This window comes from Oreochromis niloticus, linkage group LG19 (assembly GCF_001858045.2).
Source record: "Oreochromis niloticus isolate F11D_XX linkage group LG19, O_niloticus_UMD_NMBU, whole genome shotgun sequence".
In the NCBI taxonomy this organism is placed as follows: domain Eukaryota; kingdom Metazoa; phylum Chordata; class Actinopteri; order Cichliformes; family Cichlidae; genus Oreochromis; species Oreochromis niloticus.
Window position 1 is genome coordinate 19,586,531 of NC_031983.2, and position 26,136 is coordinate 19,612,666.

Consider the following 26,136-nt stretch of genomic DNA (forward strand, 5'->3'; position numbering starts at 1 on the left):
TAATATCCGTGTTTGTGAAAGGAGGTAAAAGGCGATAGTTTGCATCTGAATGTGTCTGCAACACAAAGGAACAAAAGAGATAGTGATGGTAGAGTGCATGCGTCTATTGAGGAAGACAGAGAAATATTTTCTCTGCAGGATGCCAGCATTACATTTCAAACACCTGAGATGAAAACTGAGGATTGAAAGCTGAATGTCAGACTAAAATGTCAGCAAATGCAGGCTTACACGCACACATAAAATAATCTAAATCCAACTTAAGCGAAGTGATTTAACCCTCAGTGCAGAACTGGCGAATGAAAACATGGGCACTGAACATCATACACTTGCATTAATGCATACATAATGAATATAAAAGCTGTTGAATTTGTGCAATTTTTTACCCTCACAGTCCAAATAACATCCGTGACTGAATAAGGCCAGTCAAAGCTGTTTGCATAACTAATGAAGCAACACTGACAGCCGCACTTTTTAGTTGACCAGACAGTGGCTAACTGGGCTGTTTGCTTTGCTCTTGAGTAATTGTATGCAAATGGCATTGTTTAATTTTCTCCTAATTTCCTTACGTCTCCTGGCGGTAAGTGTAATATGGGTGACTTTAATCTTACTCAGCCATGCTGCCGGGAACTGGAGCTAAGCTTGGTGTTGGAAAGAAGCTGGCACTGCTACACAAACATATGCAGCTGAGGCACAAGTGGCAGTGTGTGCACACCTAACTGCAATACACACGCAGGCGAGCAAATTACATTTACGTGCTCACACATGCATGAAAGCATGGCACACACTCACACATGCACGCAAAACACGACTGTGAAGCAATCAGCCACTTAACACAGCAAATGACTATGGTTATCTAAGCATAACAGCCTGTTGGCTCAGAGAAACAGTGATAAGCAGTAAGATACACACTATTAGGCTCCACCACGGGACTGGCCACAGACTAAAGGATGGCTAAATCTTGTTTCACAGTTAACTGTTGATGGAGACAGTGCCATGTCTTTCTGATTGTCACCACTGAATTATATATGCAAAACCCTGACTCCATCCAATTCCACCCACCATCTTCAATACGGTGATCGAGCGGAAAAGTATACAAGAGACTGTGGCCCTTGGGGGAGCAGGATGAAACAGCAGGCATAAAGTGTAAAGCACACTTTGAATTAGGTTTGATTAGAGGGAAATGGTTGCTCATTGCTTGGGCAGCTCGTAGCTATGACGATTTGAAGGCCGCTGGAGGTATGAGCGTGTTGAGCCCATTAAACATAAGGGCCTTGTTAGTTTCCTTGGTGGTGTGGCGTGTTAGGAGAATTGGGGGCTGTACTGCAACATCATAAAAATACCACTGTAGTCCTGAGCGATTGTGGGAAAAGCCATAAAAGCCTTGACAGGCCATGTCTTCTCTTTTTCTCCAGGCTCTCGGTTTATGGGAATCGTTCTGCGTGGGGGAGAGAGAGAAGTGAAATAAAAGGGGTTTCGCTCATTGTGAATGTTGGTGTCAAACCAGCTGTAGCAGCGTGGAAGTGTTTGTGTGCGTTAAAACGTGTATATGTGTACAGGTATGCAAACTATTTGTCTGGGCGTGAGGGTGTCTGCAAGAGTATTTGCGTGATAAATGTGAATGTCTATAATTTACAAACCATTTGATGGAATATTGTTCTCAGCGTGGTTTCAATTTAATTTGAATGATCAAGACACAGAGCACATCAGCGTTTGTTTTTTTTTTTCCATTCCCTGAAGCCTTGCAAGCTACTGTAGAACAGAAAGGACCAGGAGGATACAACGCACACACAAGCACATTATGACACACAAACCCAGACAGACTGATCACATACTCAAACCAGCCAAGTGCTTTGGGCTTTACTCATGAAGAAGTTTTTGCTACATGATTCCACAGTTTAATCAAATGGCGATCCAGGGGGAATAGCTAAAAAGCAAGCACATATCAAAGCATGCAAATTCTTCTGTGCTAGTCGTGTTGAGTAAATTAAGTAATCCAGTGCAGAGTGTTCACTTTCATTATCAGTTGACTTCTGATTTAATGAGCCTCCACGGGCTTGCGAATGTCCTGATGTCATCAATAATAATCAGATAGAGGAAACAGCAGGGGGGGACTAAATGTGCTGTTCTGGACTGGTTAGTCAGGTCTCTAGTCAGCCAATGTTAGTGCTGAGTGCACTTCTAGCATTGGTGAAGGCTGTCATCTCAGCACGCTGCATCTGCGCCTCTTTTGTCAGGAGCTCCTTTGATCCCCTCAGTTGCAGAGATACAAGCCCACAGCAGAAATATGCTGAATGGATTCATGTATCATCCTCCCCCCTACAAACAGCCTCTGGCCCCCTCACTATTTATGATCATAATAGCTGCCGTTATTTATTAAAGAGAGCGATTGTTGTCCTTGCTCTATAGACAATGTTGTTTTCTCTACCGGAGAGAATAATATTTGTCCTTTTGGTGCGGCCCTGTGTGTGATATGAGGCAGCGTAGTGAATGTGATGGTGATTGATTCCCGTGTTGAACAGTGGAGAGAGGTACAGAGGAAGGCTAATCTGAGTTATGATTGCTACTGTAATCGCATTTTTCCCCCTGCCTCATCCATCTGCCCTACAGTAGCGCATACATGCTGTATTCTGATTACGCCGCACATCTGTCAATAACCAAAAGGAAGGAGCGGCAGCGTGCGCCTGCTCTTTCATGAACACCTTTCACTGGCTTCCCATCACCATGATTTCCAAGATCATGACTCTCTCACTTCTCGCTGTCCAGTTTCATCTTCCTCGCTCACTGATTTGCTAACCTGCCGGAGGTGGCGTCAAGCATTTGGAGTAATCATGCCATCACGTTGGGGGTAAACTAAGCTGTTTCAGATGCAGTGGCGCGGGGCAGAAAATAGCCTCTCGCTTGGCTGTAATTTGACCAGCAGGCAGCTGGACTTGTGAGATGGGAACATTATTTAGTTACCAGGAGTATGATACTAACAGTTTCCCAAGTACAGATGCAGAATGGCGCGATGTCATTAACAGTCAGCCCACGGGGAGCAGAGCTGCAAACAGCAAAAACTTCAGGAGGGACACATTCATTCACAATACCCCAGCGGTGAAAGCACACCATGCCAGTAATGAGATGTCTAGAGCTTTGAGCACGGGGTGCGTGCCTGACTATGTGTGATATTTCTTAGTCTTAGAGCGTGTGTGCATTTTTGTTTGGGTGAACGTGCATGCTCAAGATGTGTGAAAGAACAAATTCCTGATGGAAAAGATCCCTTCGCTCCAGTCAGCTTGAATATTTAAACTCTGGCCAGGCTTCCTAGGAGTGAAATAATACACCTAGAGAGATGGAAGTCATTTAGGCGCAATGTGTTTGTGGGAAAGTATGAGGTGAGTAAAGGTGTGTGCGCGTGTTTTTAAGTGGGTATGTGTGGGTTTCAGGATGGATGGGCTTGTGGTGAGTAAATGACCTGCCTTGATTCAGCCTATCAGCTGAGCTCTCCACCCAGGCTCCCTGATATCCCCTTTCATCCATCTCTATAAGAGAGAGATGACGGAGAGATGGAGAGGCAGTGGCAGACAGAGTGTGGGGATGAATATGCACAGAAGAGAGTGAAAGATTTCAAGTGCAAGAGCAAGTATAAAGGGGCTAATTAGAGAAGAGGGAAAAATTTGGGAGCAAGTGTGACAAAGGCGGAAGTGAACAAAAAGACTATTAGCCTCAAGTATAAATCTGGAGTAATATGTATGACAAATGGCACCCTGCTCGCACCAGAAGTGCCTCTCTAATATGACTCTGAGTTCCAGTCGATTAAGGGATCATTTGGGGTGAGTTGATTTGGGGCGCATACGCTACTGTGCAAAAGTCTTGAGCCACATTTCTTTATATTTTGCCAGGAATATGGGAAATAGCTGCAGTGATTCAGTGAATGATTTGCAAACATAAATGGAGATATACTAAGGCAAAAACAGAGTTTGCACAATTCTAGCAAGCTTGAAAGTCAGTATTTGGCATGACCACCTGTTTTCTTTGGCAAAGCCTGAACTCTCTTAGGCAAGCTTTCTAATAATTTCTTTAAGTAGTCTTCAGGAATATTTCCCCAGAATTCTTGAGGGACATTATAAAAGTCTTAGTTGGATCCCTCACTGCTTGATTAATGTTGAGGTCCAGGCCCTGGGGAGGCCAATCCATGACTAATAGCGTTCCATTGTGTGTTTTTCTATCCAGGTATGCTTTTACTTTTCACAAACACTGTGTGTGTTTGTGATCATTGTCATACTGAAAATTGAAACCACTAGGCGTCAGATGCCTTCCAGATGGTTTTGCATTCTGGATTCAAATCTGATGGTGCATTTCTGCATTTATAATTCCATCAACTTTGACAAGATCCCAAACACCAATGGGTGAAATGCAACCCCAAACCGTGACAGAGCCTGTGTTTAACAGATGGCTGTTAGACACTCACACTCTCTTCTAGCCAAAAATTTCAAATTTGGATGTATCACTCCATTAGACCTGTTGACACTGATTTCTCTTTCCTTAAGAATTACTGATGCTGTACATACTTCTTTTGTCCTCCACTTGCCAAGTTTACTCAAATGTTTTTAAGGACACACTGCACAGAATCACCTTGTTGGTACAGAAAAAAGAAGTTATGCCTGTCAGATGTGTTATCATTGATGTCTTGATGCATGGTCTGCTCATCTGGATGTAGCTTTTTCATCACTCATCCAAGAGACTTCTTCAGTCTCATTCAGCCCATTCAGTGGGCTGGTTTCAGTGGACAATAACTGAAACCAGCCCACTGAATGGGTTTCAGTTTTTGTGCAAATGCACTGTCTATAAGGTTGGGGAAACCTGCAGTCTGCTGAGACTGAAGAAGTCACTTAGATGAGTGATGAAACGTTTCTCCCACTGAAAATGCTACATTGAGATGAACCGAATCAATGTTTTAGGAGACACAACATTAGTTCAACCCTTGAGTTATTGCCTTTTTAATGCTTGATTGATTCATACATTAGTTTTAATGAACCTAACAAACAAGCCAACAAACAAAACCACTATTCTGGTTGGATACAATGACCAGACCGAAAGTAAGTGGAAAAAAAAGAGTCAATGTCAAAAGAAAAACTCAGAAATCTGAAGAACTATTGCTCAAGAAAAGCAAAATATAAAGGGCAAAAAGGGGTATGGCTCAAGACATTTGCACAACACAAAATGAGTATGCTGTTTGACCTCACACCACCACTTGTGCTACATGTTCAGACGTACAGTATTAATTTCAGAGGTAGCGAGAGCAGAATGAGCAAAGGAGAATTGGCTATTTGGAAAAAGAAAACAAAGAGGACACTACCTCTATACTATCATAATTTTACCATGAACATGAGTCACCTGAATGCCTTTGCTTAGAAAATTGTTTTGTTTACTAAATGAATACAAAGTAATTTAGAAGGAAATGCATCCGGTGCTGAAATGTCCTTGCTTATCCAAACCAATCTTCTGGTCCTTGTACCTGACCCACCCACCTACCCGCGGAGGTACGACTTCGAGAGTTGTGATTTGTTCTGAGTGTCAACTTTATTTTTAAGTTGGAGACAATGACTCAGAGAAAGTAATTTTAAAACACATGAGCTCTATATTAGAAAACTGTGGACAAGGACGGCGATGCGTATAAAAATTCAAACAGTATGGTTGCCCTGATAACACAGAGAAGGAAGCTCAAAAGCAAAATTGCAGATTATTACAGGTTTTTCCTATCAGTTCTGTCAGTTATACAATGCTCTCCTAAGTGAGGTCTGAGATTGGGGAGCACAGAAACCCATTTACAAAGTCTGATGGAGAAAAAAAAAAGACAATCAGACAGACACAGAGGTGACAAACTGACAGTTTAACTAAACGTATCTAAGACCCTGTTGTCTGGTAAAACTTAAATTAAGCAGGCTTAAACTGACATTAATGATCTTTCATTGTATAATAAGCCCACACCTAAATATCACATTGAAAAGTTTCATTCAGTAAGTTAGTCTAAAAAATGGGAAGTATGGGTAATAATTTGTGTAAAAATGTGTTTTTTCTTAGACATAAATTTGGCCAGTCCAACAGCTGAACATTTGAACAAGTGAGATCAACCCAGCTTGTATTAAAATGGCATTTCCTTTGAAATCAGAGCTCTCCTTTACCGGCTTTCCTATCCTGCCACATGGGCAGACATAAGGCACATAGCCACATAAATGTTGTGCATCTGTGCCTGTCATTAGCTCAGCCTGCCAATAAACTGTGAGTAAACTGTGCTAATGTTGTTCTAATGAATAACTTTCGAGAGGGGATTACTTGCAGTGCCTGCTATAGTGCTAATTCAAGATAGATGTTGACATTTTTCTACAGCTACAATTGCGATATCTATATTTAAGCCCTTATTTATCCAGGGATGATTTGCAGAGCATGCTGAGACTGCAGGTTCCTTTAAAGCAAAGCACAGCTGACACACATTCATACACCGAGAGCTGCACAGCCCAACCGCATCACAAGGGTCAAGAAGTGTGCATTCACTTTCCAGTCTAAAATACTGTGGGATTCCAACCAGTGACCTTGACCACCAGCTGCTTGTGGCACTAACAGCTGTGTTATAATTATATATCCCTTACACTATGGTTTTCATCAGAGAGTAAAGCAGAAAAGATAAACTACAGCACTGCAGCTGTCAAATGCAGATTTCAAACTACAGTATTTGTCTCTACAGTATTTTTGTCATGTTAGTCTTTCCTTTGGGTAATAGCAAGCAGTCATATTTTTAAAGGTTCCTTGATTACTCATTCAAACACAGGAAGGAATGCAGATTACTCCTCTTGGTTTCAAGGTCAAATCTCTGTAGAACAAAGTAAACCCGCATATATGGTGCTTTTGTAAAATGTGTGATGTTGTTAAGAAACTAGCTTTTTATTTATGCACCTAGAGCCCCAGTGACTACAGATTAACGCTACACAATTAATCGAATTTTAATCTCGATTACAAGTTGAGCTCCCCATAAATTAAATAAATGTGACTGAGCGATACTAAAAATGCATGCTCCACCAGTAGAATGCAAAGCAAAAGCAAATCAAGCAAGATGAAACAGCAGGCATAAAGTGTAGAGCATACTTTGAATTAGATTTGATTAGAGGGAAATGGTTGCTCATTGCCTGGGCTGCTTGTAGCTATGACGATGATGATGCGGCTTGAAGTTTCCCGGGCTAAACTCGATGAGTAATGCTATGTTAAAAGATATACAACAAAATTTAAATGTCAGAAGGTGAAGAACATCTCCCTCAAAGCAGGTCACCATCTGCTGCTTGGGGCAAGTGATGTTAACCAGGAACAAACCATATGCAAAGAGTGCTGTCGAGGTGTGTCTGCACTGCAAAGCAACACAACTTATTAAATCCCTTGAGAATACACCATACACTACAGTATAATTAATGCATGAGGGCCAAGAAAAACAATGCAACGCTTGCTAACGTGAATCATTCAACGTCAACTCAGACATCCATAAAAGTGAGCCTGTACAGTATGTCAGGGTATTCATGCAGCTCACAAAGGCTTACTGAAATCTCCAACGCAATCCCATTCCATTTGGGCAAAGATTTGTGTCCTCTAAAGACGGTGAATAACGCAGACAACTTTCACGACAAAGGATATGGTTTCCCTCTGATCAGTTGTTTTTTCAAAGTAGCAAAACGTTCTCTGTATGCAAAACGTTGCATGGGAAATGGAGAGGGATCTCACACCTCTCCAGTAATTTGCTACATGTTTAAGTCATGACCATCGTGCAGGTGCAATGAATGGAGTGAAAAATATTATATTTTATGCTTTTAGCAGATGCGTTTAGGCCAGGTGAACAAACTTCGTTATTTGTTTGCAAAGATTAATTTATAGAGCGGCAGCTCAATCTATGGGTGAAAGCAGTGGTCTGTTGATTTAATGCTGTGCTAAATTTTGGTTCATTTTATTAAAATGTATATTTTATTTTGATGCAAAGATTTGTACAGATGTGAAGATGTGAAAGCAGTTTTTTGTTTACATGACAGTGCAATAATGATTCCCACTAAAATCATTGAATATTCATGACAAATGATTGTAATCTCAATACTGATCAAAATAATAGATATATTTTATTCATTTTAGCCATAATTGTCCAGCCCTACTACAAATAAGGCCATTATCAGAGGAAACAAATTCTGGTGCAGCCAAATCCTAAATGGTAGATGTAAATGGTGGAAGTTCAGCAGTATTAGAAGCTGTCGCTGTGCTCACTGTGGGAAGCTATTAAATAAACAAGGACTTTTTCAGGGCTAAAGTGGTGTAGTTAGCATACTCTGGAGAGATGAATGAGGTTAAAAAAAGTAATATCATAAGAACTATGCACTTAACATAGCCCCTGAGCCCCTTTCTCCTTGTGAATGTGCCATTAGTCATTTTGATGATTCATCCTGTATACAATGGTCTAATTGTCTGTAGCAACCGTTCCCTTTAGATGTGACCTTTATGCAACCTTAAAGAGGCAAGCACATGGATTTATTTATAAGACACAAATGTGCCATTGTTTCATTCCTGCCCATAACACCTGCAGCAAACACCATAGACGAAATATACCCCAAGGAGAATGCCTAAAAGGACATTTCAGTGCTGTCTCTTTAGTTATGACGTATCATTACAACTAACCTTGTTTGGTTCATCCATGGTGGCTAATGCACACACTAGGGGCAGAGCTAAGTGACCTACTATAGGGGCTTTAGGCTCATTTGGATTCACAGATATGGAGGACACGATACAGTGACTATCTGAGGTTAACAAAAATCAGACTTCAGCACAGGAGGGTGTTGGTCGACCGTTTCCTCCTGACATGCACAACTGATTTCTGTTAACCTCTGACATGATTATCTCTAACAAAGCGGGTGGGTAAAGTGAGAAATGATAAAGCAACACCTCTATGTGTAATTATGCAGGGCGATGACAAACGATGTCTTTTGTCATTTAATATAGGAGACTTGACGTGGCTGTCAGCCTATAAAAGCCAGCTTCATTATATTTTGAGTTATCTCATCTCTGCCCTTGGTTTCCTATTTTCCAGTTAGTTGTGGAACTTGATTAAGCTGTTTATCCAGGTATCCCTGTGTTCTTTGCTTTGTATCTGCAGGAAACCCGAGGGGGTGTAGTGCTGAGTCTGAAGTAAATTGGCTTTTTCTTTTTTTTTCTTTTTTTCCTTTTTTTACACTATACCAGTTTTTAACGTGGCTTGACTGTTCCCACAATATGAGTTAAAATGAACCATTACTAAATTTTCAGCACTGCTTATAAAATATTTTCCTCTCTTCTTTCTTTCTTTCTTTTTTTAATCCTGCATTGAAATTTTATTATGCTTTAAGATTGATATCTGCAGGGAAGGTAAGTGAGTAAAGGAGTCTGTGTCAGGCTTCTGCTAGTTTCCTTCAGGCACGATCTCATGCATCAGTTTTTCTCATGCTAATCTGTTACTGGCCAAAATACATAAAAACTGAGGAAGTTCTACCTAATCAGTCAATGGTGAGGATAATATGTAGACATGCCATTGCTCCAATGATAAATTGCAAATTTTAACTTAAATCTGTCATAAGCTAGCAGTCTATAAAAAAACATAATAAAATTAAAAAAACCTTAAATGCTTGATTTCATTCAAGTATTAAAAGTATTAGTCCAAATTTCTTTATTTCAAATTTTGGTTTTCCTTTCTCTTATTGACACATTGTATAGCATGTACATTTGTTAATACAACAATTAAGCCATAGAAGACCTGAAGGATTATTAAACTAACCATAATGGATTGGGACTTGGGAAGCCAGCAGTGGCAGGATGTGACTGGAACAGATGGAAAGCTTCCCTCTGCTACTGCTGACTTTGGCATCCCGTGCTGCTGCACTTGGCTCACTGGAGACTGGGTCCCAGTATGGTTGACTACCTGCTGCACACGCTGCACAGAATGCATAAAGTTTTGGTTTTGCAATGACTTTTCTCTTTTTCTAGAAAGATTAGATGCAACACCAGGGCTCATAAAAGCTTTGAATCCATACCCCCAATGTACAGAGTCAGAACAAACCAGCTCCCATGCAGAAAAACTCATAACATACTTAATTTTGGCTAGATATTAAATTTTTTCCTATTATAATAATACCATATGAAATTCTTCGACCTTCATTCTGCTCTGCTGCTGTTATGTTCTGTGATGTTACATCAGTAAACTGTCTACTTTAAAACATCAATTTGGGTTTCTGTGTTAAAGACTTATGACACATGCTGCTCTAAAACCTGTGTATACCTTTCAGCATTGATGGTGCCTTTCCAGATGTGCAGGCTGCCAATGGGCACTAATGCACCCCCATACCATCTGAGATGCACGCCTTTGAACTGGATGATGACAAGTCAGATGGTTTCTCACGAGAGGTCCTCCAGATTAGAGACTAAATATCAGTCTTCAGTGTAATTTTTTTCCAGAAAAAAGACCAAACCCAGAAAAAAATGTACATTTCAAAAGTTTTCCCATGGTGCATCAGTTTAAATGAGCTTGGACCCAGAGAAGACAGCAGCATTTCTAGATCATGTACACATATAACTTCTTCTTTGCATGTCAGACCTTTAACTAGCTTTTTCAGGTCCTGAAGATCTAGTATTGATTTTTGACCCTTCCTACAGAGATTTCTCCAGATTCTCTCAATTTTTTGTCAATATTCAAATTTGATAATATATGTATGTGTTATTCTGTAATTGTTCCACAATTTGTAGATGCTGTTCTTTCAGAATTTGGAACCTCTAACCAGCTTTGCTAAATAACCAATTTACCAGTTAACCTAACTGAGCTGTTTTAGTACCACTTACTTTTCCAGCCTTATGTTGCCCAACATCCTAACTTTAGAATAGAATGACAGCAGTGACAAGAAAATTTGATTGGATTATTCGATGACTGCAAAAAAAGTTAAAAATTTTAAATTTTATGATTAATTTGACCAAAATGATAGTGTTTATTACGTATTATAACCAATGTTTTAACAGTTGTAATTTATGTAACAGTTGTTACATAAATCAACTAAAAAGAAAAGAACTGTTAGATTAAGTTGGAAAAATAGTCATTAGGTGGTGCTCTAGGCTATGTTATATGCGTCGAGAGAGGGTCATATTTAACCTTCTCTCTCAGCTGTGCTATACATTGTCAGCTTATTTGAGTTGTAATGTTAGCGTCTTGATGACCCCAAGCAGTCAGTGTAGTTTTAAGCTTGGATGAGCAGTAAGTCAATAATATTGACAAAACTGCTATCAGCAATACTGGAGGGTAAAAGGCCTGTTTTAAACAGGCACAGACCTGGTCTGTTGTAATATTCGGAAATATGCACTACGGTAACATAGTTAGCACTGTAACACTTGTGCTGATTAAGTCGATAAAACTAGATTTTCACAAACCTTCTCAGCATTCTTTTCACAATAGTCCCAAATTGCCACAAAGCCTATATATCAAACTGTTATGTGGGACAAAATCCCGGAAGGCTGGGGAGGAGGTGGGTGGAATTAGCCTGCCTTTCTTTTTCCAGTCTTGATCACGGACTAAATATCAGTCTTCATTCATATATGATTTGTAATGGAATTTCTATTGATCAAGCATCTTTTCTGTATTTTGTACAGGCCAAATTCACTTGCCTTTAGTGTTTCCATTTAACATCTTTGAATGCAGAAATGGGAACAAACAGAAAAGAAAGTTCTGGCACAATCAGCAAGATTTTGAGCCAACAGGACCCCCCCCTCCATTTATGTACAAATGTAATCACTGTGCCATTTTTGTCATTTTGCCTCCTCCATTTGGGCCACAGGAAAATTAAGTAACTAATCTGTCTCTCTCTTACCTCAGTTTTCATCTTAATTGCTGCATCAAATAAATAGGACAAATCTCTGCACCAGGTCCTAATCACTTATCTGCCATTAGTACGTCTAGCCAGGGGGTGTAATTGGAGCAGAGGAAAATAACTTATCATCAACACAGGTACAAGGGTGGCCGGCTATGTGCAAAGCAACTATTGTCAGTTCAGAGAAAAATAAAGGGATTACCCTGCAATTTCTGCAGTGCTGTAAGCTAAATGTGCTCTCATGTAGGAATGTTTGTGAGCTCTGTGTTAACTTGTGTGAGCGGATGTCCACGCGCGTGCGACTTATCTTTAATATTTGTGTGACTATATCACAGGATCTCAGCGCACTGCGTGGATGCTGTGTGTGCCATCATTTTTCGTGTATACTGAAAGCCAGTAGATACATCCAGAAACAAAGTCAGCCACAGATAAGACGCCTTGGGGCTAGAAATTTCGCCTGTCTCCTGACAAAACCCATTGATAACTATAGCTCAGCTCCTTCAGGCTGAAGAGCAGAAAAGAAAAGGAAGAAAAAAAAGAGAGAAAGCAATAATCTTTCTGTAAATGCCAACTCAGAGTTTAACACTCTACAAAGTCACCTCTAATTTAGATTCATAAAAAAGATTGCATGCGTCAGATCTTTCTAAGTAGATAGACATTTAGGAGCCAAACTTAATTTCCTTAGTTGGCAAACACCTCTGCAATGTGTGATCTTTCAATTAAAGGGAGCAGCTGTGAGTCTCAATGATTTGTGTCTGCGTGTGTGCGCGTGGTGTGCGCAGGTCAGCAAAGTTACTTCGGTCTACAACATTTAACCCTATTATGTTGCAAGTGAATGGAAAGCAATATTCACTGATGTGTGAATATTCCCTCCCTCCCCCTCAGCAGTTGTATTTTTCATTCTCAATTAATATGACGAGCCGCATTCCAAGTGTTGATTGATGTTGATTGAAACATGTAAAGGGCATCAAAGAGCAATGAGAGCTGAATTGTCAGCCCACATACGCACACACACACACACAGTGGGCAAAGTGAGTTTCTCTACACTGTGTGTATATGTCTGTCAGCTTGCGTGCATGCTCCAGTGTGCACCCCCTTGACTCAGTGTGCCTGGGAAGGAGCACATAATTTACAAAATATCACAGATAATCGTGTCGAGATTAACGATCTCATTTTGATTAATGCTTAATGTTTAATTAACTCAACTTTAGGTCTTCGGCTTGTCGGAGGTTCCCCTGCATAGCAAATAGGCTTCTTGCTCAGTGTCAGGTACACCACGGGAATGAGTACATGCCGGTGAGGAAGTGGGACGGATAAATTTCATATTAATCTTCTGGGATGATATTTGTGGGTGCCAGTAGCAATGAATAATTAATATTACCTAAACAAAATGAAGAATAACAAAATAATAAATAGTACGCGGCGGAATATGTACAGTAGGTGAGAGATTGTGTGCATACTTCTATAAAATATGCCCCACATCTCTGAAACCATATTTTACATTTGAACCCTTCAAGCACTGACATTCTATGTCTAATGTGAAACATACATAATAAAAGTTTGCACACTTGAGTGTGCAGCCATATGCCAGAGCAGGGGAGATTACGCCAATACTGGGTATAGTATGCACGAGCATGTGTGAGCGCATAGTCTGCTGGTGATTATACGCTCCCCCTTTTATCTAAGACTTTTCTTTGAAGCTTACGTTGGCATACAAAACAAAGTAACCATGAAATTGACACGCCATCCTTTGGTCGGACCACGTGCACATCCAAATGAACCATTTGGTTGTCTGGAAGTCCTTCTAGTAATAATTCATCAATGTAAAATCTCTACCTTTCAATATGTGTTATGTTCCGTAGCCAGGATATGAAAGCCTACAGTTGTCTCAGACATTTTTCCCCCTCCTGTCTCTCAGCTCCTCCTCCTGCTGCTTTCTTCTCCCAGCTGGCATACCCTGCACCAGTCTGATAACGTGATTTCACGCAAAAGTGAAATCCTCCTCATGTCTGATGTGCGCATCTCTCACTCAATTCCCTTCTTTCCCCAGCATCAACCTTTCCTCTTCCTTCACCTCCTGTTATACCCCACCTGACATTTTTAGGGAGTCTGCTCAAAGGGAAAATATGCTTTGTGGCACTGGCAGGTCAAAGTGTGTGTGTGTGTGTGTGTGTGTGTGTGTGTGTGTGTGTGTGTGTGTGTGTGTGTGTGTGTGTGTGTGTGTGTGTGTGTGCACGCACGCGAGAAAGGAGGTGGTGGAGAAATCAGTGCCTTTGGCAGGTGTGTCCCCATATGTATAAAATACTCAGCAAGAGAGCAGTTGCAGGGAAGAGAGAAGAAGGAGTGTAATTGGCAGGTATGCATGTGTCTTAGTGGTAAATGGGAGCTCTGAAGGGTAGTTTCGCATTTGGGAGTATCTTTAATATCAGATTAAGCATCTGACGGATAAAGGAAAGCGAGGGAGAGAGAGAGAGAGAGAGTGAATGCGTGCAAGTGTGTCTGTGAAAAGCTACACCCTTAAGAGAGACAGAAAATGAATTTTTGAAAGATAGCCAAGAGATAAAATGACATTTACGGATCAGAACTTCACAAGTCTTCCATTCTTGAACATCAGGCAGTCTGTCCTTTCCTTGGGAGCGATCTGTCACCTCAGTTGGGCCCCTGAGCTTGGTAAAAATCATGCAGATGGAAATGGTGTGCAAAAGCAGCTCTACTTTGTGCCAGCTCTTCTGATTTACAGAAAAGAGTGGTTGTGGTGAGGAGAGCCTTTTCAGAAAAGTTTTTCTTCTTTCTAACTGCATTTTTTTCCGGGAACCACATTCAAGCTTTGTCACGTTCGCCCTATTTCTCAATTTGCCTCTTTCACGCCACTTCCACTTTGCTTAAGAAGATCCTTACACTTTACTCCCAACACATTTTTTCCAAGCAGTAACAGTCCAATTCAAACTTGTATCCATGACCACAAGAGTGGTACACCTACTGCTTTACTGAAGCATGAGCAAATCGATCCACGGGGGTGTTTATGGTTCTAGGACTGGCATGGGATCCTTTCAGAGTGTGTGAAATGTTTGGAAGTGAGTATAAAAGCAATGAAATCGGGACCTGTGATTCCTTTTCTGTTTGATAATAGAACACTGAGTTTAGGGGCACCGCAGGGAGCATAATCTACTTTTTGTTTTTATGAGTCGGGGTGACCAACTTGTCTGTTACCAAACAAACCTGCACCACGCTAGAGAACGGAGATTTGGCAAAAGCATGAGCATCGCAGACCAAATCTCTTTGGATGCAACTTCAAAAGCCCTTCTTCTGGTTTATCTGCAGCCATTTCGAGAATGTCAAGACTTTTTCAAGTTAGCAGTCAAACTAACTATATTTTTACTTCTGTGACTCTTTTTTTTCTAGTATCATTGGTTTGCAGCATAGCATAGCTACAAACTGAGCAGCTGTCCTTTCTTTTCTTGATCAAATACAAGAAAGTTTTAAGAAAAATGACCAAAACCACCACCCGAGGAAATTCCACCCCATGAAACATTAATCTAATAATGCTGAATTATATTACAAACTGGCAGTAGAACACACAGACAATCAGTCAGTCAAAATTAGGACTGAGTTGCCATAAAAAATGAAAAATCTATTTAAATTAAAACCAAATTGTTCCTTTATTTTAATATATTTCTTAAAAATTAATCTACAATCACAATATTAGATAGTTAAAAACAACAGCTCCACTAATCCAACAACTGAGGAGTGCCATCGCCATCCATCCATTCTCTTCCGCTTATCCTTTTCAGGGTGGTGGGGGGCTGGAGCCTATCCCAGCTCTCTTAGGGCGAGAGGCAGGATAACACATACAGACAGACAACCATTCGCACTCATATTCACACCTATGGGCAACTTAGAATTAATCTATTCCCACTAATGGCATGTCTTTGGACTGTGGGAGCAAGCTGGAGTACCTGGAGAGAACCCACAAAAACACGGGGAGAACATGCTCCACACAGAAAGACTCTGGCCTGATGGTGGAACTGAACTCAGGACCTTCTTGCTGTGAGGCAACAGTGCTAACCACCGTGCTGCCTCAAGGCAAAACAGTATGAATCTATTCACTGTCAGGTAATAGACAGTATTTCTTTCTGTACAATGCTGATGGGCCAGCTGAAACCAGGCCTATCCTAAAACCAAACTGACAGTGGTATATGAGTCCCTAAATCCAAACCTGTAAATGAATTAATACATTTATCATCATCTATTTGTCAGCCAAAAGCAGAGTCGTAGTTGACTCAATATAATATGTGATACACAACAGTTTTAAAATATTTATAATATATATGTCAGGCAATGCTGGAGCGATGAGAGAGAGAGAGAGGGGAAGGTGTTTTTAAAAAAAAATTCATTCCAAAACACCACTGCAGATAACATTCATCAATCCCCCAATCACAATAGAGAACTTCTGCCTAAGTGAACGTCTGGTGGACGGCTTTTACAAGCCAGTGAGAAGGTGGCAGCTGACTAAAAATAGCCCTGCAGCAGGGTCTCATAAATGGGAAGGAGAAACAGTAAAGGGGAACGAAACGAAAAACACACACACACACCCAAGTGGTGATTTCATTTCCCTACCTGTCATATCGCGGCTAAATAACTCTGGTCAGGGTATTACAAGCGCTGGGCTCGATGGCTCTGAACAGCAATCCCATACAGGTGGGAAATGAGTAGGAGGAAAATAGGGGGAAGGAAAGCGATAAGCAGGAGGGAAGGGTGAGTGAGGCAAAAACAAAAAGGGAGAGTAGAGAAGATGGATAGACCGAGAAGTAGAGGTGGAGAGGGGAGGAGAAGTGAGAAAAACGATGTTGCGAAAGGAATGAGGAAATGGAGAGGAAACTGAGAGAGATGGAGAAACAGAGAGGTGAGAAGACAAGTCTTAATAAGAAAGAGAAGGATGAAAATGGGACGAGGAATCGGAATGCCCGAAGGAACAGGAGGGAGTCCTGCTGTGCGTGCTCGTGCGCGGACACACACGTAAAACACGCACACACACAGACTGAGGTAGACTCTGACAGATGGAATTACACACTCCTATAACTCTGTAACTGTAGTGGAACACACACAAAGGTGACAGTTGACTTTCTGCAGCCAGAATTCTCTGGGCAAGGTTACACCCTCAGCAAGTTTACAGTTGTCTCTCTATCTCTCACCCTCACACAGACTCTGTCACACACCCACGCACAGATAGAGAGAAACAAAGGTACTCTCACTGCTTCCAGTACCATATTGTGACAAACTGCAGTGGTGTCCTGCCAAGAGAAAGATGTGTGCATGAGAGTGGTAGAAATGAGAGGTGGAGGTGGAGAGCAAAAAGTGTGGGAAGGAGCAGAAGAGAGTGAGGCTCACTTAGAGGCAATGACAAAGAGAAAAAAATGAAAGTAAATGGGGTACATTTTGTATTTGTGCCAAAGCACAGCAGGGACAGGACACTATTTGCTATTAAATGACAGGACTAGACTGACAGTCATTAAAATCTGTGCACACAGTGGGCAGTCCAGGTATTATTATACTTAAAGGTATCCCAGTCTTCGAGCCAGGATAAGAGTGCATGATCTGGGTGTATTTAGGCTTCAAGGACACTTGATTGAAGTCATAAAAATGAAAGATGACTTGTTGGAACGGAGTCACTGCGGAATCTCTCCCTTAACTTCTCTTTTCCTCCCACCCCTCCTGCCTCAACCCTTCTCTTTCCCCTCCCCTCTCCCCTCTCTCTCCTCTGCGGGCTCTTTATCCTGCCAAAACAGTGCCTTCGTCCCTCACCCTCAGAGGTAGAGACAGGGATAATTGAAAAAGTTCTCACACTGGGAGTTTAGTAAAGGAGATAAGAGGAGAAGTTGGAGGGTGTGAAAAGTGCACAACAAATATACAGGATGAATGTGTTTGTTTGAGAGGGAGGGAGACAAAGTACGAGGAGCAGGAAGAGAATTTCTCTGCCTTGAGTAAAAAAAGTCAGTAAGCAATAAATGGAGAGTTTGTGTGTGGCAACCGGGCAGGGGAGGGAGCGAAAGAGAGAATGAAGGCATTATCTTATCTACTTTAGCCATCGCTACTGTCCACTGGCTCAGAGTATAATACCCACTTATGCAAATACATCCACATCTCTGTTCCCATGATACAGTGGAAGCCCTAACACCAGTTTAACAAAGTGTGTTTTTGTGTCAGCATGTGTGCAAATGCACCTCTTGGGTCTGTGTCTAGTTGTGTGGATTCTGTGTGTGCAGGAAACTGCCGTGCCAAAAAAGACGCCAACATCCCCTCCTCTCTCTCTCTACTCATCCCTCCAGCCATCTATCCAAGCCTTGCTTCCCTTCATCCCTCATTCTCTCTTCCTGGCTCCATACAGTACTTCCCTCCCTGCTGATATCCCTCTCTCCGCTTTCCTTCCATCTTTTTCCTTTCCAGCCCCCTCTCTCCCTGCTTTCTTCTTCTCCTCCTCTCTCATTCCCTCCTTCTGTAACTGTCTTTTTTCTTTTCATGGCCACCTCAAATAGCTTCAGATCAATCAAAGGCATTCACCGGAGTTTGTTAGTGAGCCTCTTTTGTGAGAGAAAGAAGCCATGCACCCAAGGGTCTGTTGCCCTCATAATTAAATAGCTAGAGGACTGAATGTTTTCCCTCTTGAGGACCTCCTGCACTCACCGCTGACAATCTACTTCAGAGCGATTTGTGCTGCTGTAAAACTAATCACTTAGGCTTGTACAATCCCAGGCATGCTATAGAGAGAAACCAGCAATATTATTAGGTTTTGGAAATGTCCACTGTTAATAAAAGCTCTTGGAGAAGCAACTGATGCTAATTTGAAAGCAGGGTTAAACCACTGGTGGGCTGGAGAATGGATATAGGTATCAACAGTCAGTGGGATGGACAGCTATGGGTCCAGAAACTGTCAATCACAAACTGATTTACGTAAAGCAGGAAAATAAGTTGTGTGTGTTGCGATCAATATCTCATTCTTTAAGTGCCACCAAGGAATAAGAATTGACCAGCATTTCTTTTAGTGTATGGCCTGCTGTACGTATAGGACATCCACAAATATGTGCACTGACTTTGTTGAAGCAGAAAGGAGCCAGGTGAAATCACGATGGTTCAAAACTCTGAGCTGAAATTAATTGTTAAATGTGAATACTTCTGAATCGTTCATGGAATACATTTGGCTTTCAGCAATTGTAACCGAGTTAGAAATAAAGTTATCAGCAGTGGATCAAATTAGTATGTGAAAGCTGTCACTTGTAGTGACAAACCGAAAGAGAATTGTCACTCAAATCTATTCTCGTTTGATGCCCATTCTCACGGAGCATCAAATACTGGTGTTTTTTAAAAACTGCTGTGTCACAGATTTGTGCATGCAACACACTGGGTTAATGCAATATTAGATCTCTGCTCCTCTTGGCGGTCACTCACGAAAAAGAGATTTTTAATCTCAGTGAGAGTTTTACCTGGACATAGTGATAAGATAACTGACCAACCAGGAACCATAATCTGTGATTTCTAGTGAAATTTCCAATTCCAAACATGCACACAGCAACTCAGGTGTACACTCACAACCACATGAGAACACGTCATTAATGTGGGAGCTCTTTGTTGTTAACGAAGACCCCAACACCGTGAAAATATTTGTAACAACAAATGTAATTAGATACTTAACTCACCTTCACCAGGTTGAATTGAACATGGAGATTTTAATAAAAGCTAACAAAAGTAAAGTGGCTAAAGCTAAAGCTGTGGAGACAAGTGATAAAGAGAAAAGGATTGATGTCCTTTATCTGGTGAATTTGAAAAAAAAAAAAAATTGGGAAATTATGCAAGTACATGACATTTATTTAGTTATATAATTTTGTAATATAATTTGTTGCATCTTCTCTTGTTTGGTAAGGTAAATGTTACGGCCCTAGCAGGGCCTCCTCCTGAAGTTGTCTGTGTGGGTGTGTCCTACCATCACTTCTGCCTTAGGTGCCACCTTTTTCTTTTGTGCAGCTGACTCTCGTTAGTAATTAAAGGGATTTAAGCCCAGAGAAAGGTGAGCTCTGGGCCAGAGTGCCATTAGTGTGGTTGCAGCTAGTGAGCTGTGTGTTTGTGTGATTGCAGCTAGTGAGCTGCTCTCTTTTTGACTTACTTTTTACTGTATTGACCAACGTTTGAGTTTTGTTTGTTTTCCTTAAATGGTGATAGCGGCTTGTCCGTCTCTTTTAGTTGAGCTACTTTAATAAAACTATTTAATTTAACCCTTTTGCCTCCTTGACTCCTTTTTCTGACCCGGACACTTTTTGTTACTTCCCCCTCACCGCCTAGACCCCTCAGGGGAACGTAACATAAAACATGTCAGATAAATGTGGGTGTACAACAAATCATATTCAGTGAATTATTTGTACCTCTTTCCTGTAGCAGAGCTCTTTATTATCCAGTGAAAGGACATCTGGTACCTGAGATTTTGGCTAAAATTGTAAGGTTTAATTATTTTTGTGTTTTGTATTATGAAAATAATGTTTTGCATTGAAGAAACAGTGTTTTTCTCTGTATATGCTGCAAGTTAGAGTTTTTAAAAGGAAAAAATCAGAATCAGGAAAAAAATAAGTATCAGCAGGGTACACTTCAGCCATGAATATTGCAATCGGTGCATCTCTACCTGGATAAATAAAGGATATATGGATCTCTCATTTCCACCTTGCTTTAAATATAGATGCTTGCAAAGAACTACATCAAGTTGTGAGTTAAGAGACACCAGTAGAACACAACCAGTTCAATAAGGAGAGGTCATTTGGAAGAACTGAACATGATTTATTGAGACAGAGAAATGTATGAATGTATTTGGCGATTAGAATCCGATGACCCATCATGGCAGATCGGTATCCCAGGGGTGACAGGACAGGACACCCCCTAGATGCAGAGGTGTGGTGAAGATGAAGACTGAGGCTTGGATGGAGCTCTGAGTGACTTGGTTGAGGTGGAGATGGGAGGAGGTGGGTTGCACAATTCTGAAAGGGAGAGTGACGGAGAGCACAAATTTAAACCATGCAGAGTGGAGGCTGATTGATTCAACGAAGGCAGGCAAGAAGATGACTGGACCAGAGTAATGGTGTTAGCACTGAGACTGACAGCATGGGAAAGTGGTAGTGATGTAGAGAACAGACTAGCAGTCAAAAACTTAGGAAATATCTTCCTTCCTTATTGAACTTGTGCATACACGTCATTACACTAACATGCAGGATTTATATTTTAACACAATATACTTTAACCCACATCTTGATCTTTTCCTTAACCTAACCAAGCACAGTGTTCCCTTCATCCAATGCAGCCAGCCTAGAGGAAACACTGAAGTAGTGTTTGGTGCCCAAGCAGTGAGTGAAAGCAAGTAAAATAAGCAAGCAAGTAAAAAAGCAAGCAACAGTCACAATGAATCAGCATATGAAAACAAAATGCAAAACACTAAGGTCCTTAATAGGCTGTGAATTGCGATACCCTGGTGGGCAAACAAGTAACTTGGCATCACCCTTTAAAAGAGGACCGTTATCGCTCTGTGTCTAAGACACAGACATCACAGGGCATATCTCGCTGTATTTCTGGAACACCAGCACAAGTGACAGAACATCTGTGACATTTTAACATCCTGGAATAAGAACGCTTTGAATTTTTACTCTTTATTTGTTAAATCTTCCTTTCCAGACGCTGAAAACAGATTCTGATTAACCCACTGTACTCCACCTGTCCATCACTAAATACCAAGCAAATAAAATTTGGAACTACTTGTTCCAAACAAGATCAAACTACACGTATGCAAAGAGTGACTGTTAAGCTTGCATTAGTTAAAAAGCCATTAATCCAGATAAATGCTAAGTGTAATCTTTAGTGTCTGCTGGGCAACTTAGTGTTCATTTTCAGCTTGTTCCTATCTCTCTGGGTGGCTAAAAAAATCAATCTTTTCAGAAACAAAAGTGAAAGTCAGCCTTAAATCCAAAATGAACACGACATCTACAAAGGACTCACAGAAATGAACAAGTAAACATTATTATTTCAAAAGACCCAGGCAATAAAATCTGCAGAGGAAGCTCCTGTGAAACTAAAATAAAACCTGAGCTCAAACTCAACTGTTTATACGGTAAAGGGAGGACAGCGCATTCATGCCAAAGCTGACACAACAAACATTTTTCACACCCAATATAACAACAAAAGACACAGGCGCACAAACAGTGCTGTTGGCAGAGCTTCTGCCTTGGCAGTCAACTTGTAACCCCCTCTGTTGATGCAGCGGCGATGGTTGGATTGAGACTGACACAGAGTGGACAGGGAAGTGGAATGTACAGATCAAGCACGTACTGGTCTATCAGGCATCCTTTAACCACAGCTGACAAGCGTGCCAATGAACTCTGCATCTGTACTATGGTGCCATTTGGAAAATTAACACTGTTAAACAAAGTCTGAGAGTGACTGCTGCGGGAATGTCCAATACCATGATTGCTTTGCTGACTCATAAGCTATGCTTTGTTTCTTTGTGCCAAAAAGGAAAAGCAAAACACACAGATGGCAGGAAAGTCCCATTTCTCCTTCTTGACTTGCATGTAAATCCAACTATTTATTAAGTATGAGTAAAAATAAAACTCAAAACTGTAATTTCAACACTTAACCTCTCTTGCAAAATGAACCCTATTTGTTCACTGCCAGCAGGAGAATTGTGGGACTTGTATTTTAAGTTAGCGAGTTTCAGAGCATTACATTTATAATGCCTTATGTAACCTTGGCCCAACTTTGCTGTTTCATAATCATTTAATTAATTTGGAAGCTTTAAGCCTGCAATTGATTATTTCGATGTATAATTTTAGATTGCTATTGATATTCAAGCGCAATGAGCCTTTTGGACAAGGACAAAGTGTGACTTCTATGCCTTTCCCATTTTTTCTGTTGAAGGAGTCATTTGATGAAAGCTAATTTTCTTCTTCTGTGCACTGCACTAAAGAAGGAATTCATATTTTCAGATACTGCACTGCCTTCCTTTGCTTTTCATACCCAGCTAGGTGACAAAAGGCAACATAAAATGCTTCTACTCTGGTGAAACAGTTCAGTCGTTTCAAATGTGTTTCATTATCACACGTCGTATGCCAATCCTCCTAAATGAGACTTTACATTTTTAAAGGACAGATTTCGATCCACTCGTTCTGCAGCATCTCAACTAAAATTGAGATATCGCTCCTCCAGTCCAATTTTATACCTGACAAGTCTCAGTCAGCAGTAGTCAACGGCGGGCTGCCTGAAAAAGATATATCCACCCAACCATTTTGCCCAGCTGTCCTGCCTGAAAAGGATCTTTCTACCAAACCATTCCACCTGCATGCCTCAGTGCCAGTTCACTCTGGTGTCATGAGTTGGGAAAATATAAACAGTTGGTTTCCAACAAAACCTCATGGCCACTCTACTGCTGAAACACACAGAAAAAAATAATGCCACAAGCTTCTTTTTTTCAAAAACAAAAGAAAGAAAACAAAAGAAGAAAACAAAGAACAACGCAATTCAATGTTTGTTCATTCCCTTTTTCTCAATTAAAAAATCTTGACTCCGTTTCCTTGCCTGAGGTACTTCACAACTTATTGATTCTGCTCAGTCTTGTACTGTTTGCCGGTGCAACAACCTTGTTACATGTCAGGGAATCTGTTTTTTATAGAGCATAAAAATGTTATGACATGACAACCCAAGTGAAGTTAGTTGACTGTTCACACCTACACGCCTACACTGTTGTACCGGGAAAATATGGCACTCGGGCATAAAGTTATCAAACAAAAAGATTTGTTTTCTTGTCATGATATTTGTCATTTTATCTGAATAAGTGTCCAAACAGTCCACATTTTGGTCATATAATTTATCTTGAAAGGTTTTACAAATAGTAATTTTATGGTGTTCTTCAGTTGTCCCTCAACCACAACAAAGAAAATGAGCAGCTAGATGCAAGATATATGCATGCTACTACCTGAATTAGAGTGAAATATTGCACCGCTCTCTTGCGTGACTTGGCAGGAGATAAGTGCGACAGGGAAGCTGCTTTAGCGCTATCTGGAGGACGGTCTGTCCTCTGTTGTGAAGGACAATGAAGAAGGAAAATTGATCACATCCTATTTTCTTCTCTCTATCACACTTTTTTAGCTCTTTATTTCTCCATCTCTTTTATTTTCTTGTGGGTCATCCCATTTAAACTCACTTTTAAATTCACACATCACTTGCCTTCAGTACTCGCCCTTTTAAATTTTTCCCTGCTACCTTGTATATTGTAGTGACTTGCTCTGTTGTGCCATGTCTGCATGTCTCTTCTCATCCAATAAATAGTATTTATGTGTTAGATGTTGTGCAAATGAATATCAGACGAGGATATCACTGAGGATTTATCTGTCGTTCCGCTCTGCTCTACTTTATGGAGCCAGCTCAAACGCGGAGGTCAATGCAGAAAGGGAGAAGGTGAGAGAAACATGACTTCCCAAGAAATGACAACTGCTTGTGTGTGATGGATGGTCCCAGATACAGTTTGACTGAGACATTCCTGTCCACGTATGTGTGGGGCAGAGCTGTAACTGTGACTGCCGTGTGTGTATTTCATGGCGTTTGAACACTAGAGTTTATGTGTGTGAGCATGATTGGATTTACATCAGTAGGTCCCTGCAATCACGGGATAGGACATGCGTTTTACAGGAAGATCGTGTCAGTATTAACGTAAATGTGGAATTGTGTGAAAGTTTTAGAAAAGTCAGAAGGCATGTGCCGTCATTTTGCATTTCCAGCTGAAACAAGTGACGAGTTTACGTAGCTTTAATTTGAGGGTGTTTTCACTCACGTCAGACATGTAATTCAGATTTATTTATTTTTGGTTCCACTTTCCAGTGCAGCTTCCAGTGATAATGTGGTAATAGGAGAACAATATGGTGGAAACAAAGAGGCAAGAATGTGGAAATTAAGTGGTATATTAATACCACTTAATTGCCAAAATTGATGGTGATCCCAAGTGACTACCGTGTACAAACAGTGGTTTCTACCTGAGTGATATTACACTGAACTCTATGTAACTGGTTAATAACAGGCCAGAAACTGAGGGTAATGATGTGAAAAAAAGTATGCCTAATTTTATACACTGATGTTTTGACACCTTGACACATTAGGATGCTATTATAATTTTATGTATATATTATCATTTTATTGTAATTACATGGTAATAACATTCTATTACCAAATTAGTTATTAACCTCTTGTTCCCACCTTATTACTCCACCTTTACCACATTATTTCTAGGCTTTAATAAAAAAAAGTCCTACCACAGTTATTTACATTTTTTATTACAGTCAAGCTAAAAGCAATAATCAGCAAACTTGAAATATTTGACTTTATGTGACATGAATATAAAATATAAAAAGCTCTGCCTTTTTAATTAATTTAACAAAAATCAATTTTTATAATATTTCAATTTCTTGAGACATACTAGTACAATTTAACCTGTATTAGTTTTTTGTTGTTTCTGCAGTCTGACCACTTGCAAACACCACATATTGATTTGAAGAAAGTAATGGTAGTTTGACACCATGAATATACAGAGCACTAAACGTAGCATCCAAGTCTTTTCAGGATTTGTAGTAAAAGCATTGTTTGCCCAGTGGCCCAAACCAGTTTGATGGAAAATCCATTATTCAAAACAATGCACTGGAATATTAACTATGATAACAGTTATGAACTGTGAACTGTGTTCACAAATATCGTTAACAAAATTTTCCACTTAAAAAATAAAAAACTAAACCTGCAAGGTAGTTACAGGAGCCCCACTTGAGTTATCTGCTGCATTTAGAAAAGCAACACTCAACCAAATGGAAAGGCCCTTTCAAAGCTCATGTTCGACCAAGGCCAATTCCCTGATTTTTGTAAATTTTAAACACGATAATCCAGATTTATGCCTAATTTTAAAAGTTCAGTTTTGGCCATGCTCCATATACTCCTCCAGGTTTCATAAAATCCAGTTCTGTAGTTTTTCCTGTTGACAAACAGACTGACAAGCAAAAGGCAGCGATCACATACCTCAAGAAACCCTTTCAATCACAGCGGTGTACTTAAGCTGTCAGTGCTCTGCTCATTCTTTTGCTGCATGCCTGCACACACCAACACAAATCCCTTCTCCCTGCTGAGATGAGTAGAGTGTTTCCTTGTGGGGAGTGGCGAGGTCAGAGTGTAGTGAACAAAAATGCTGCACAAA

The 26,136-nt window shown here is 40.5% G+C and overlaps 1 protein-coding gene across 4 annotated transcripts in view; it reads right to left on the reverse strand.

Annotated features, from left to right (window-relative positions):
* The window catches only part of LOC100692877 (glutamate receptor ionotropic, NMDA 3B), a 77,825-nt gene that overhangs the window by 43,466 nt on the left and 8,223 nt on the right, over nucleotides 1–26,136 (reverse strand). Inside the window, exons 1-2 of one of the 4 annotated variants that reach the window (XM_025901089.1) lie at nucleotides 19,783–19,831; nucleotides 19,577–19,640 (exon numbers count right to left, since the gene is read on the reverse strand). The exons of 1 other annotated variant lie outside the window; for it this stretch is intronic. Coding sequence is in view for 1 of the 3 variants with exons in the window: in XM_019349139.2 (XP_019204684.1) it covers nucleotides 9,812–9,901 (90 nt within the window). In the remaining 2 variants the exon portion in view is untranslated. Of the gene's footprint in view, nucleotides 1–9,811; nucleotides 9,968–19,576; nucleotides 19,651–19,782; nucleotides 19,832–26,136 lie in introns of those variants that run through there. 2 more of the 4 variants (XM_019349139.2, XM_013270114.3) reach the window with 2 other exon arrangements.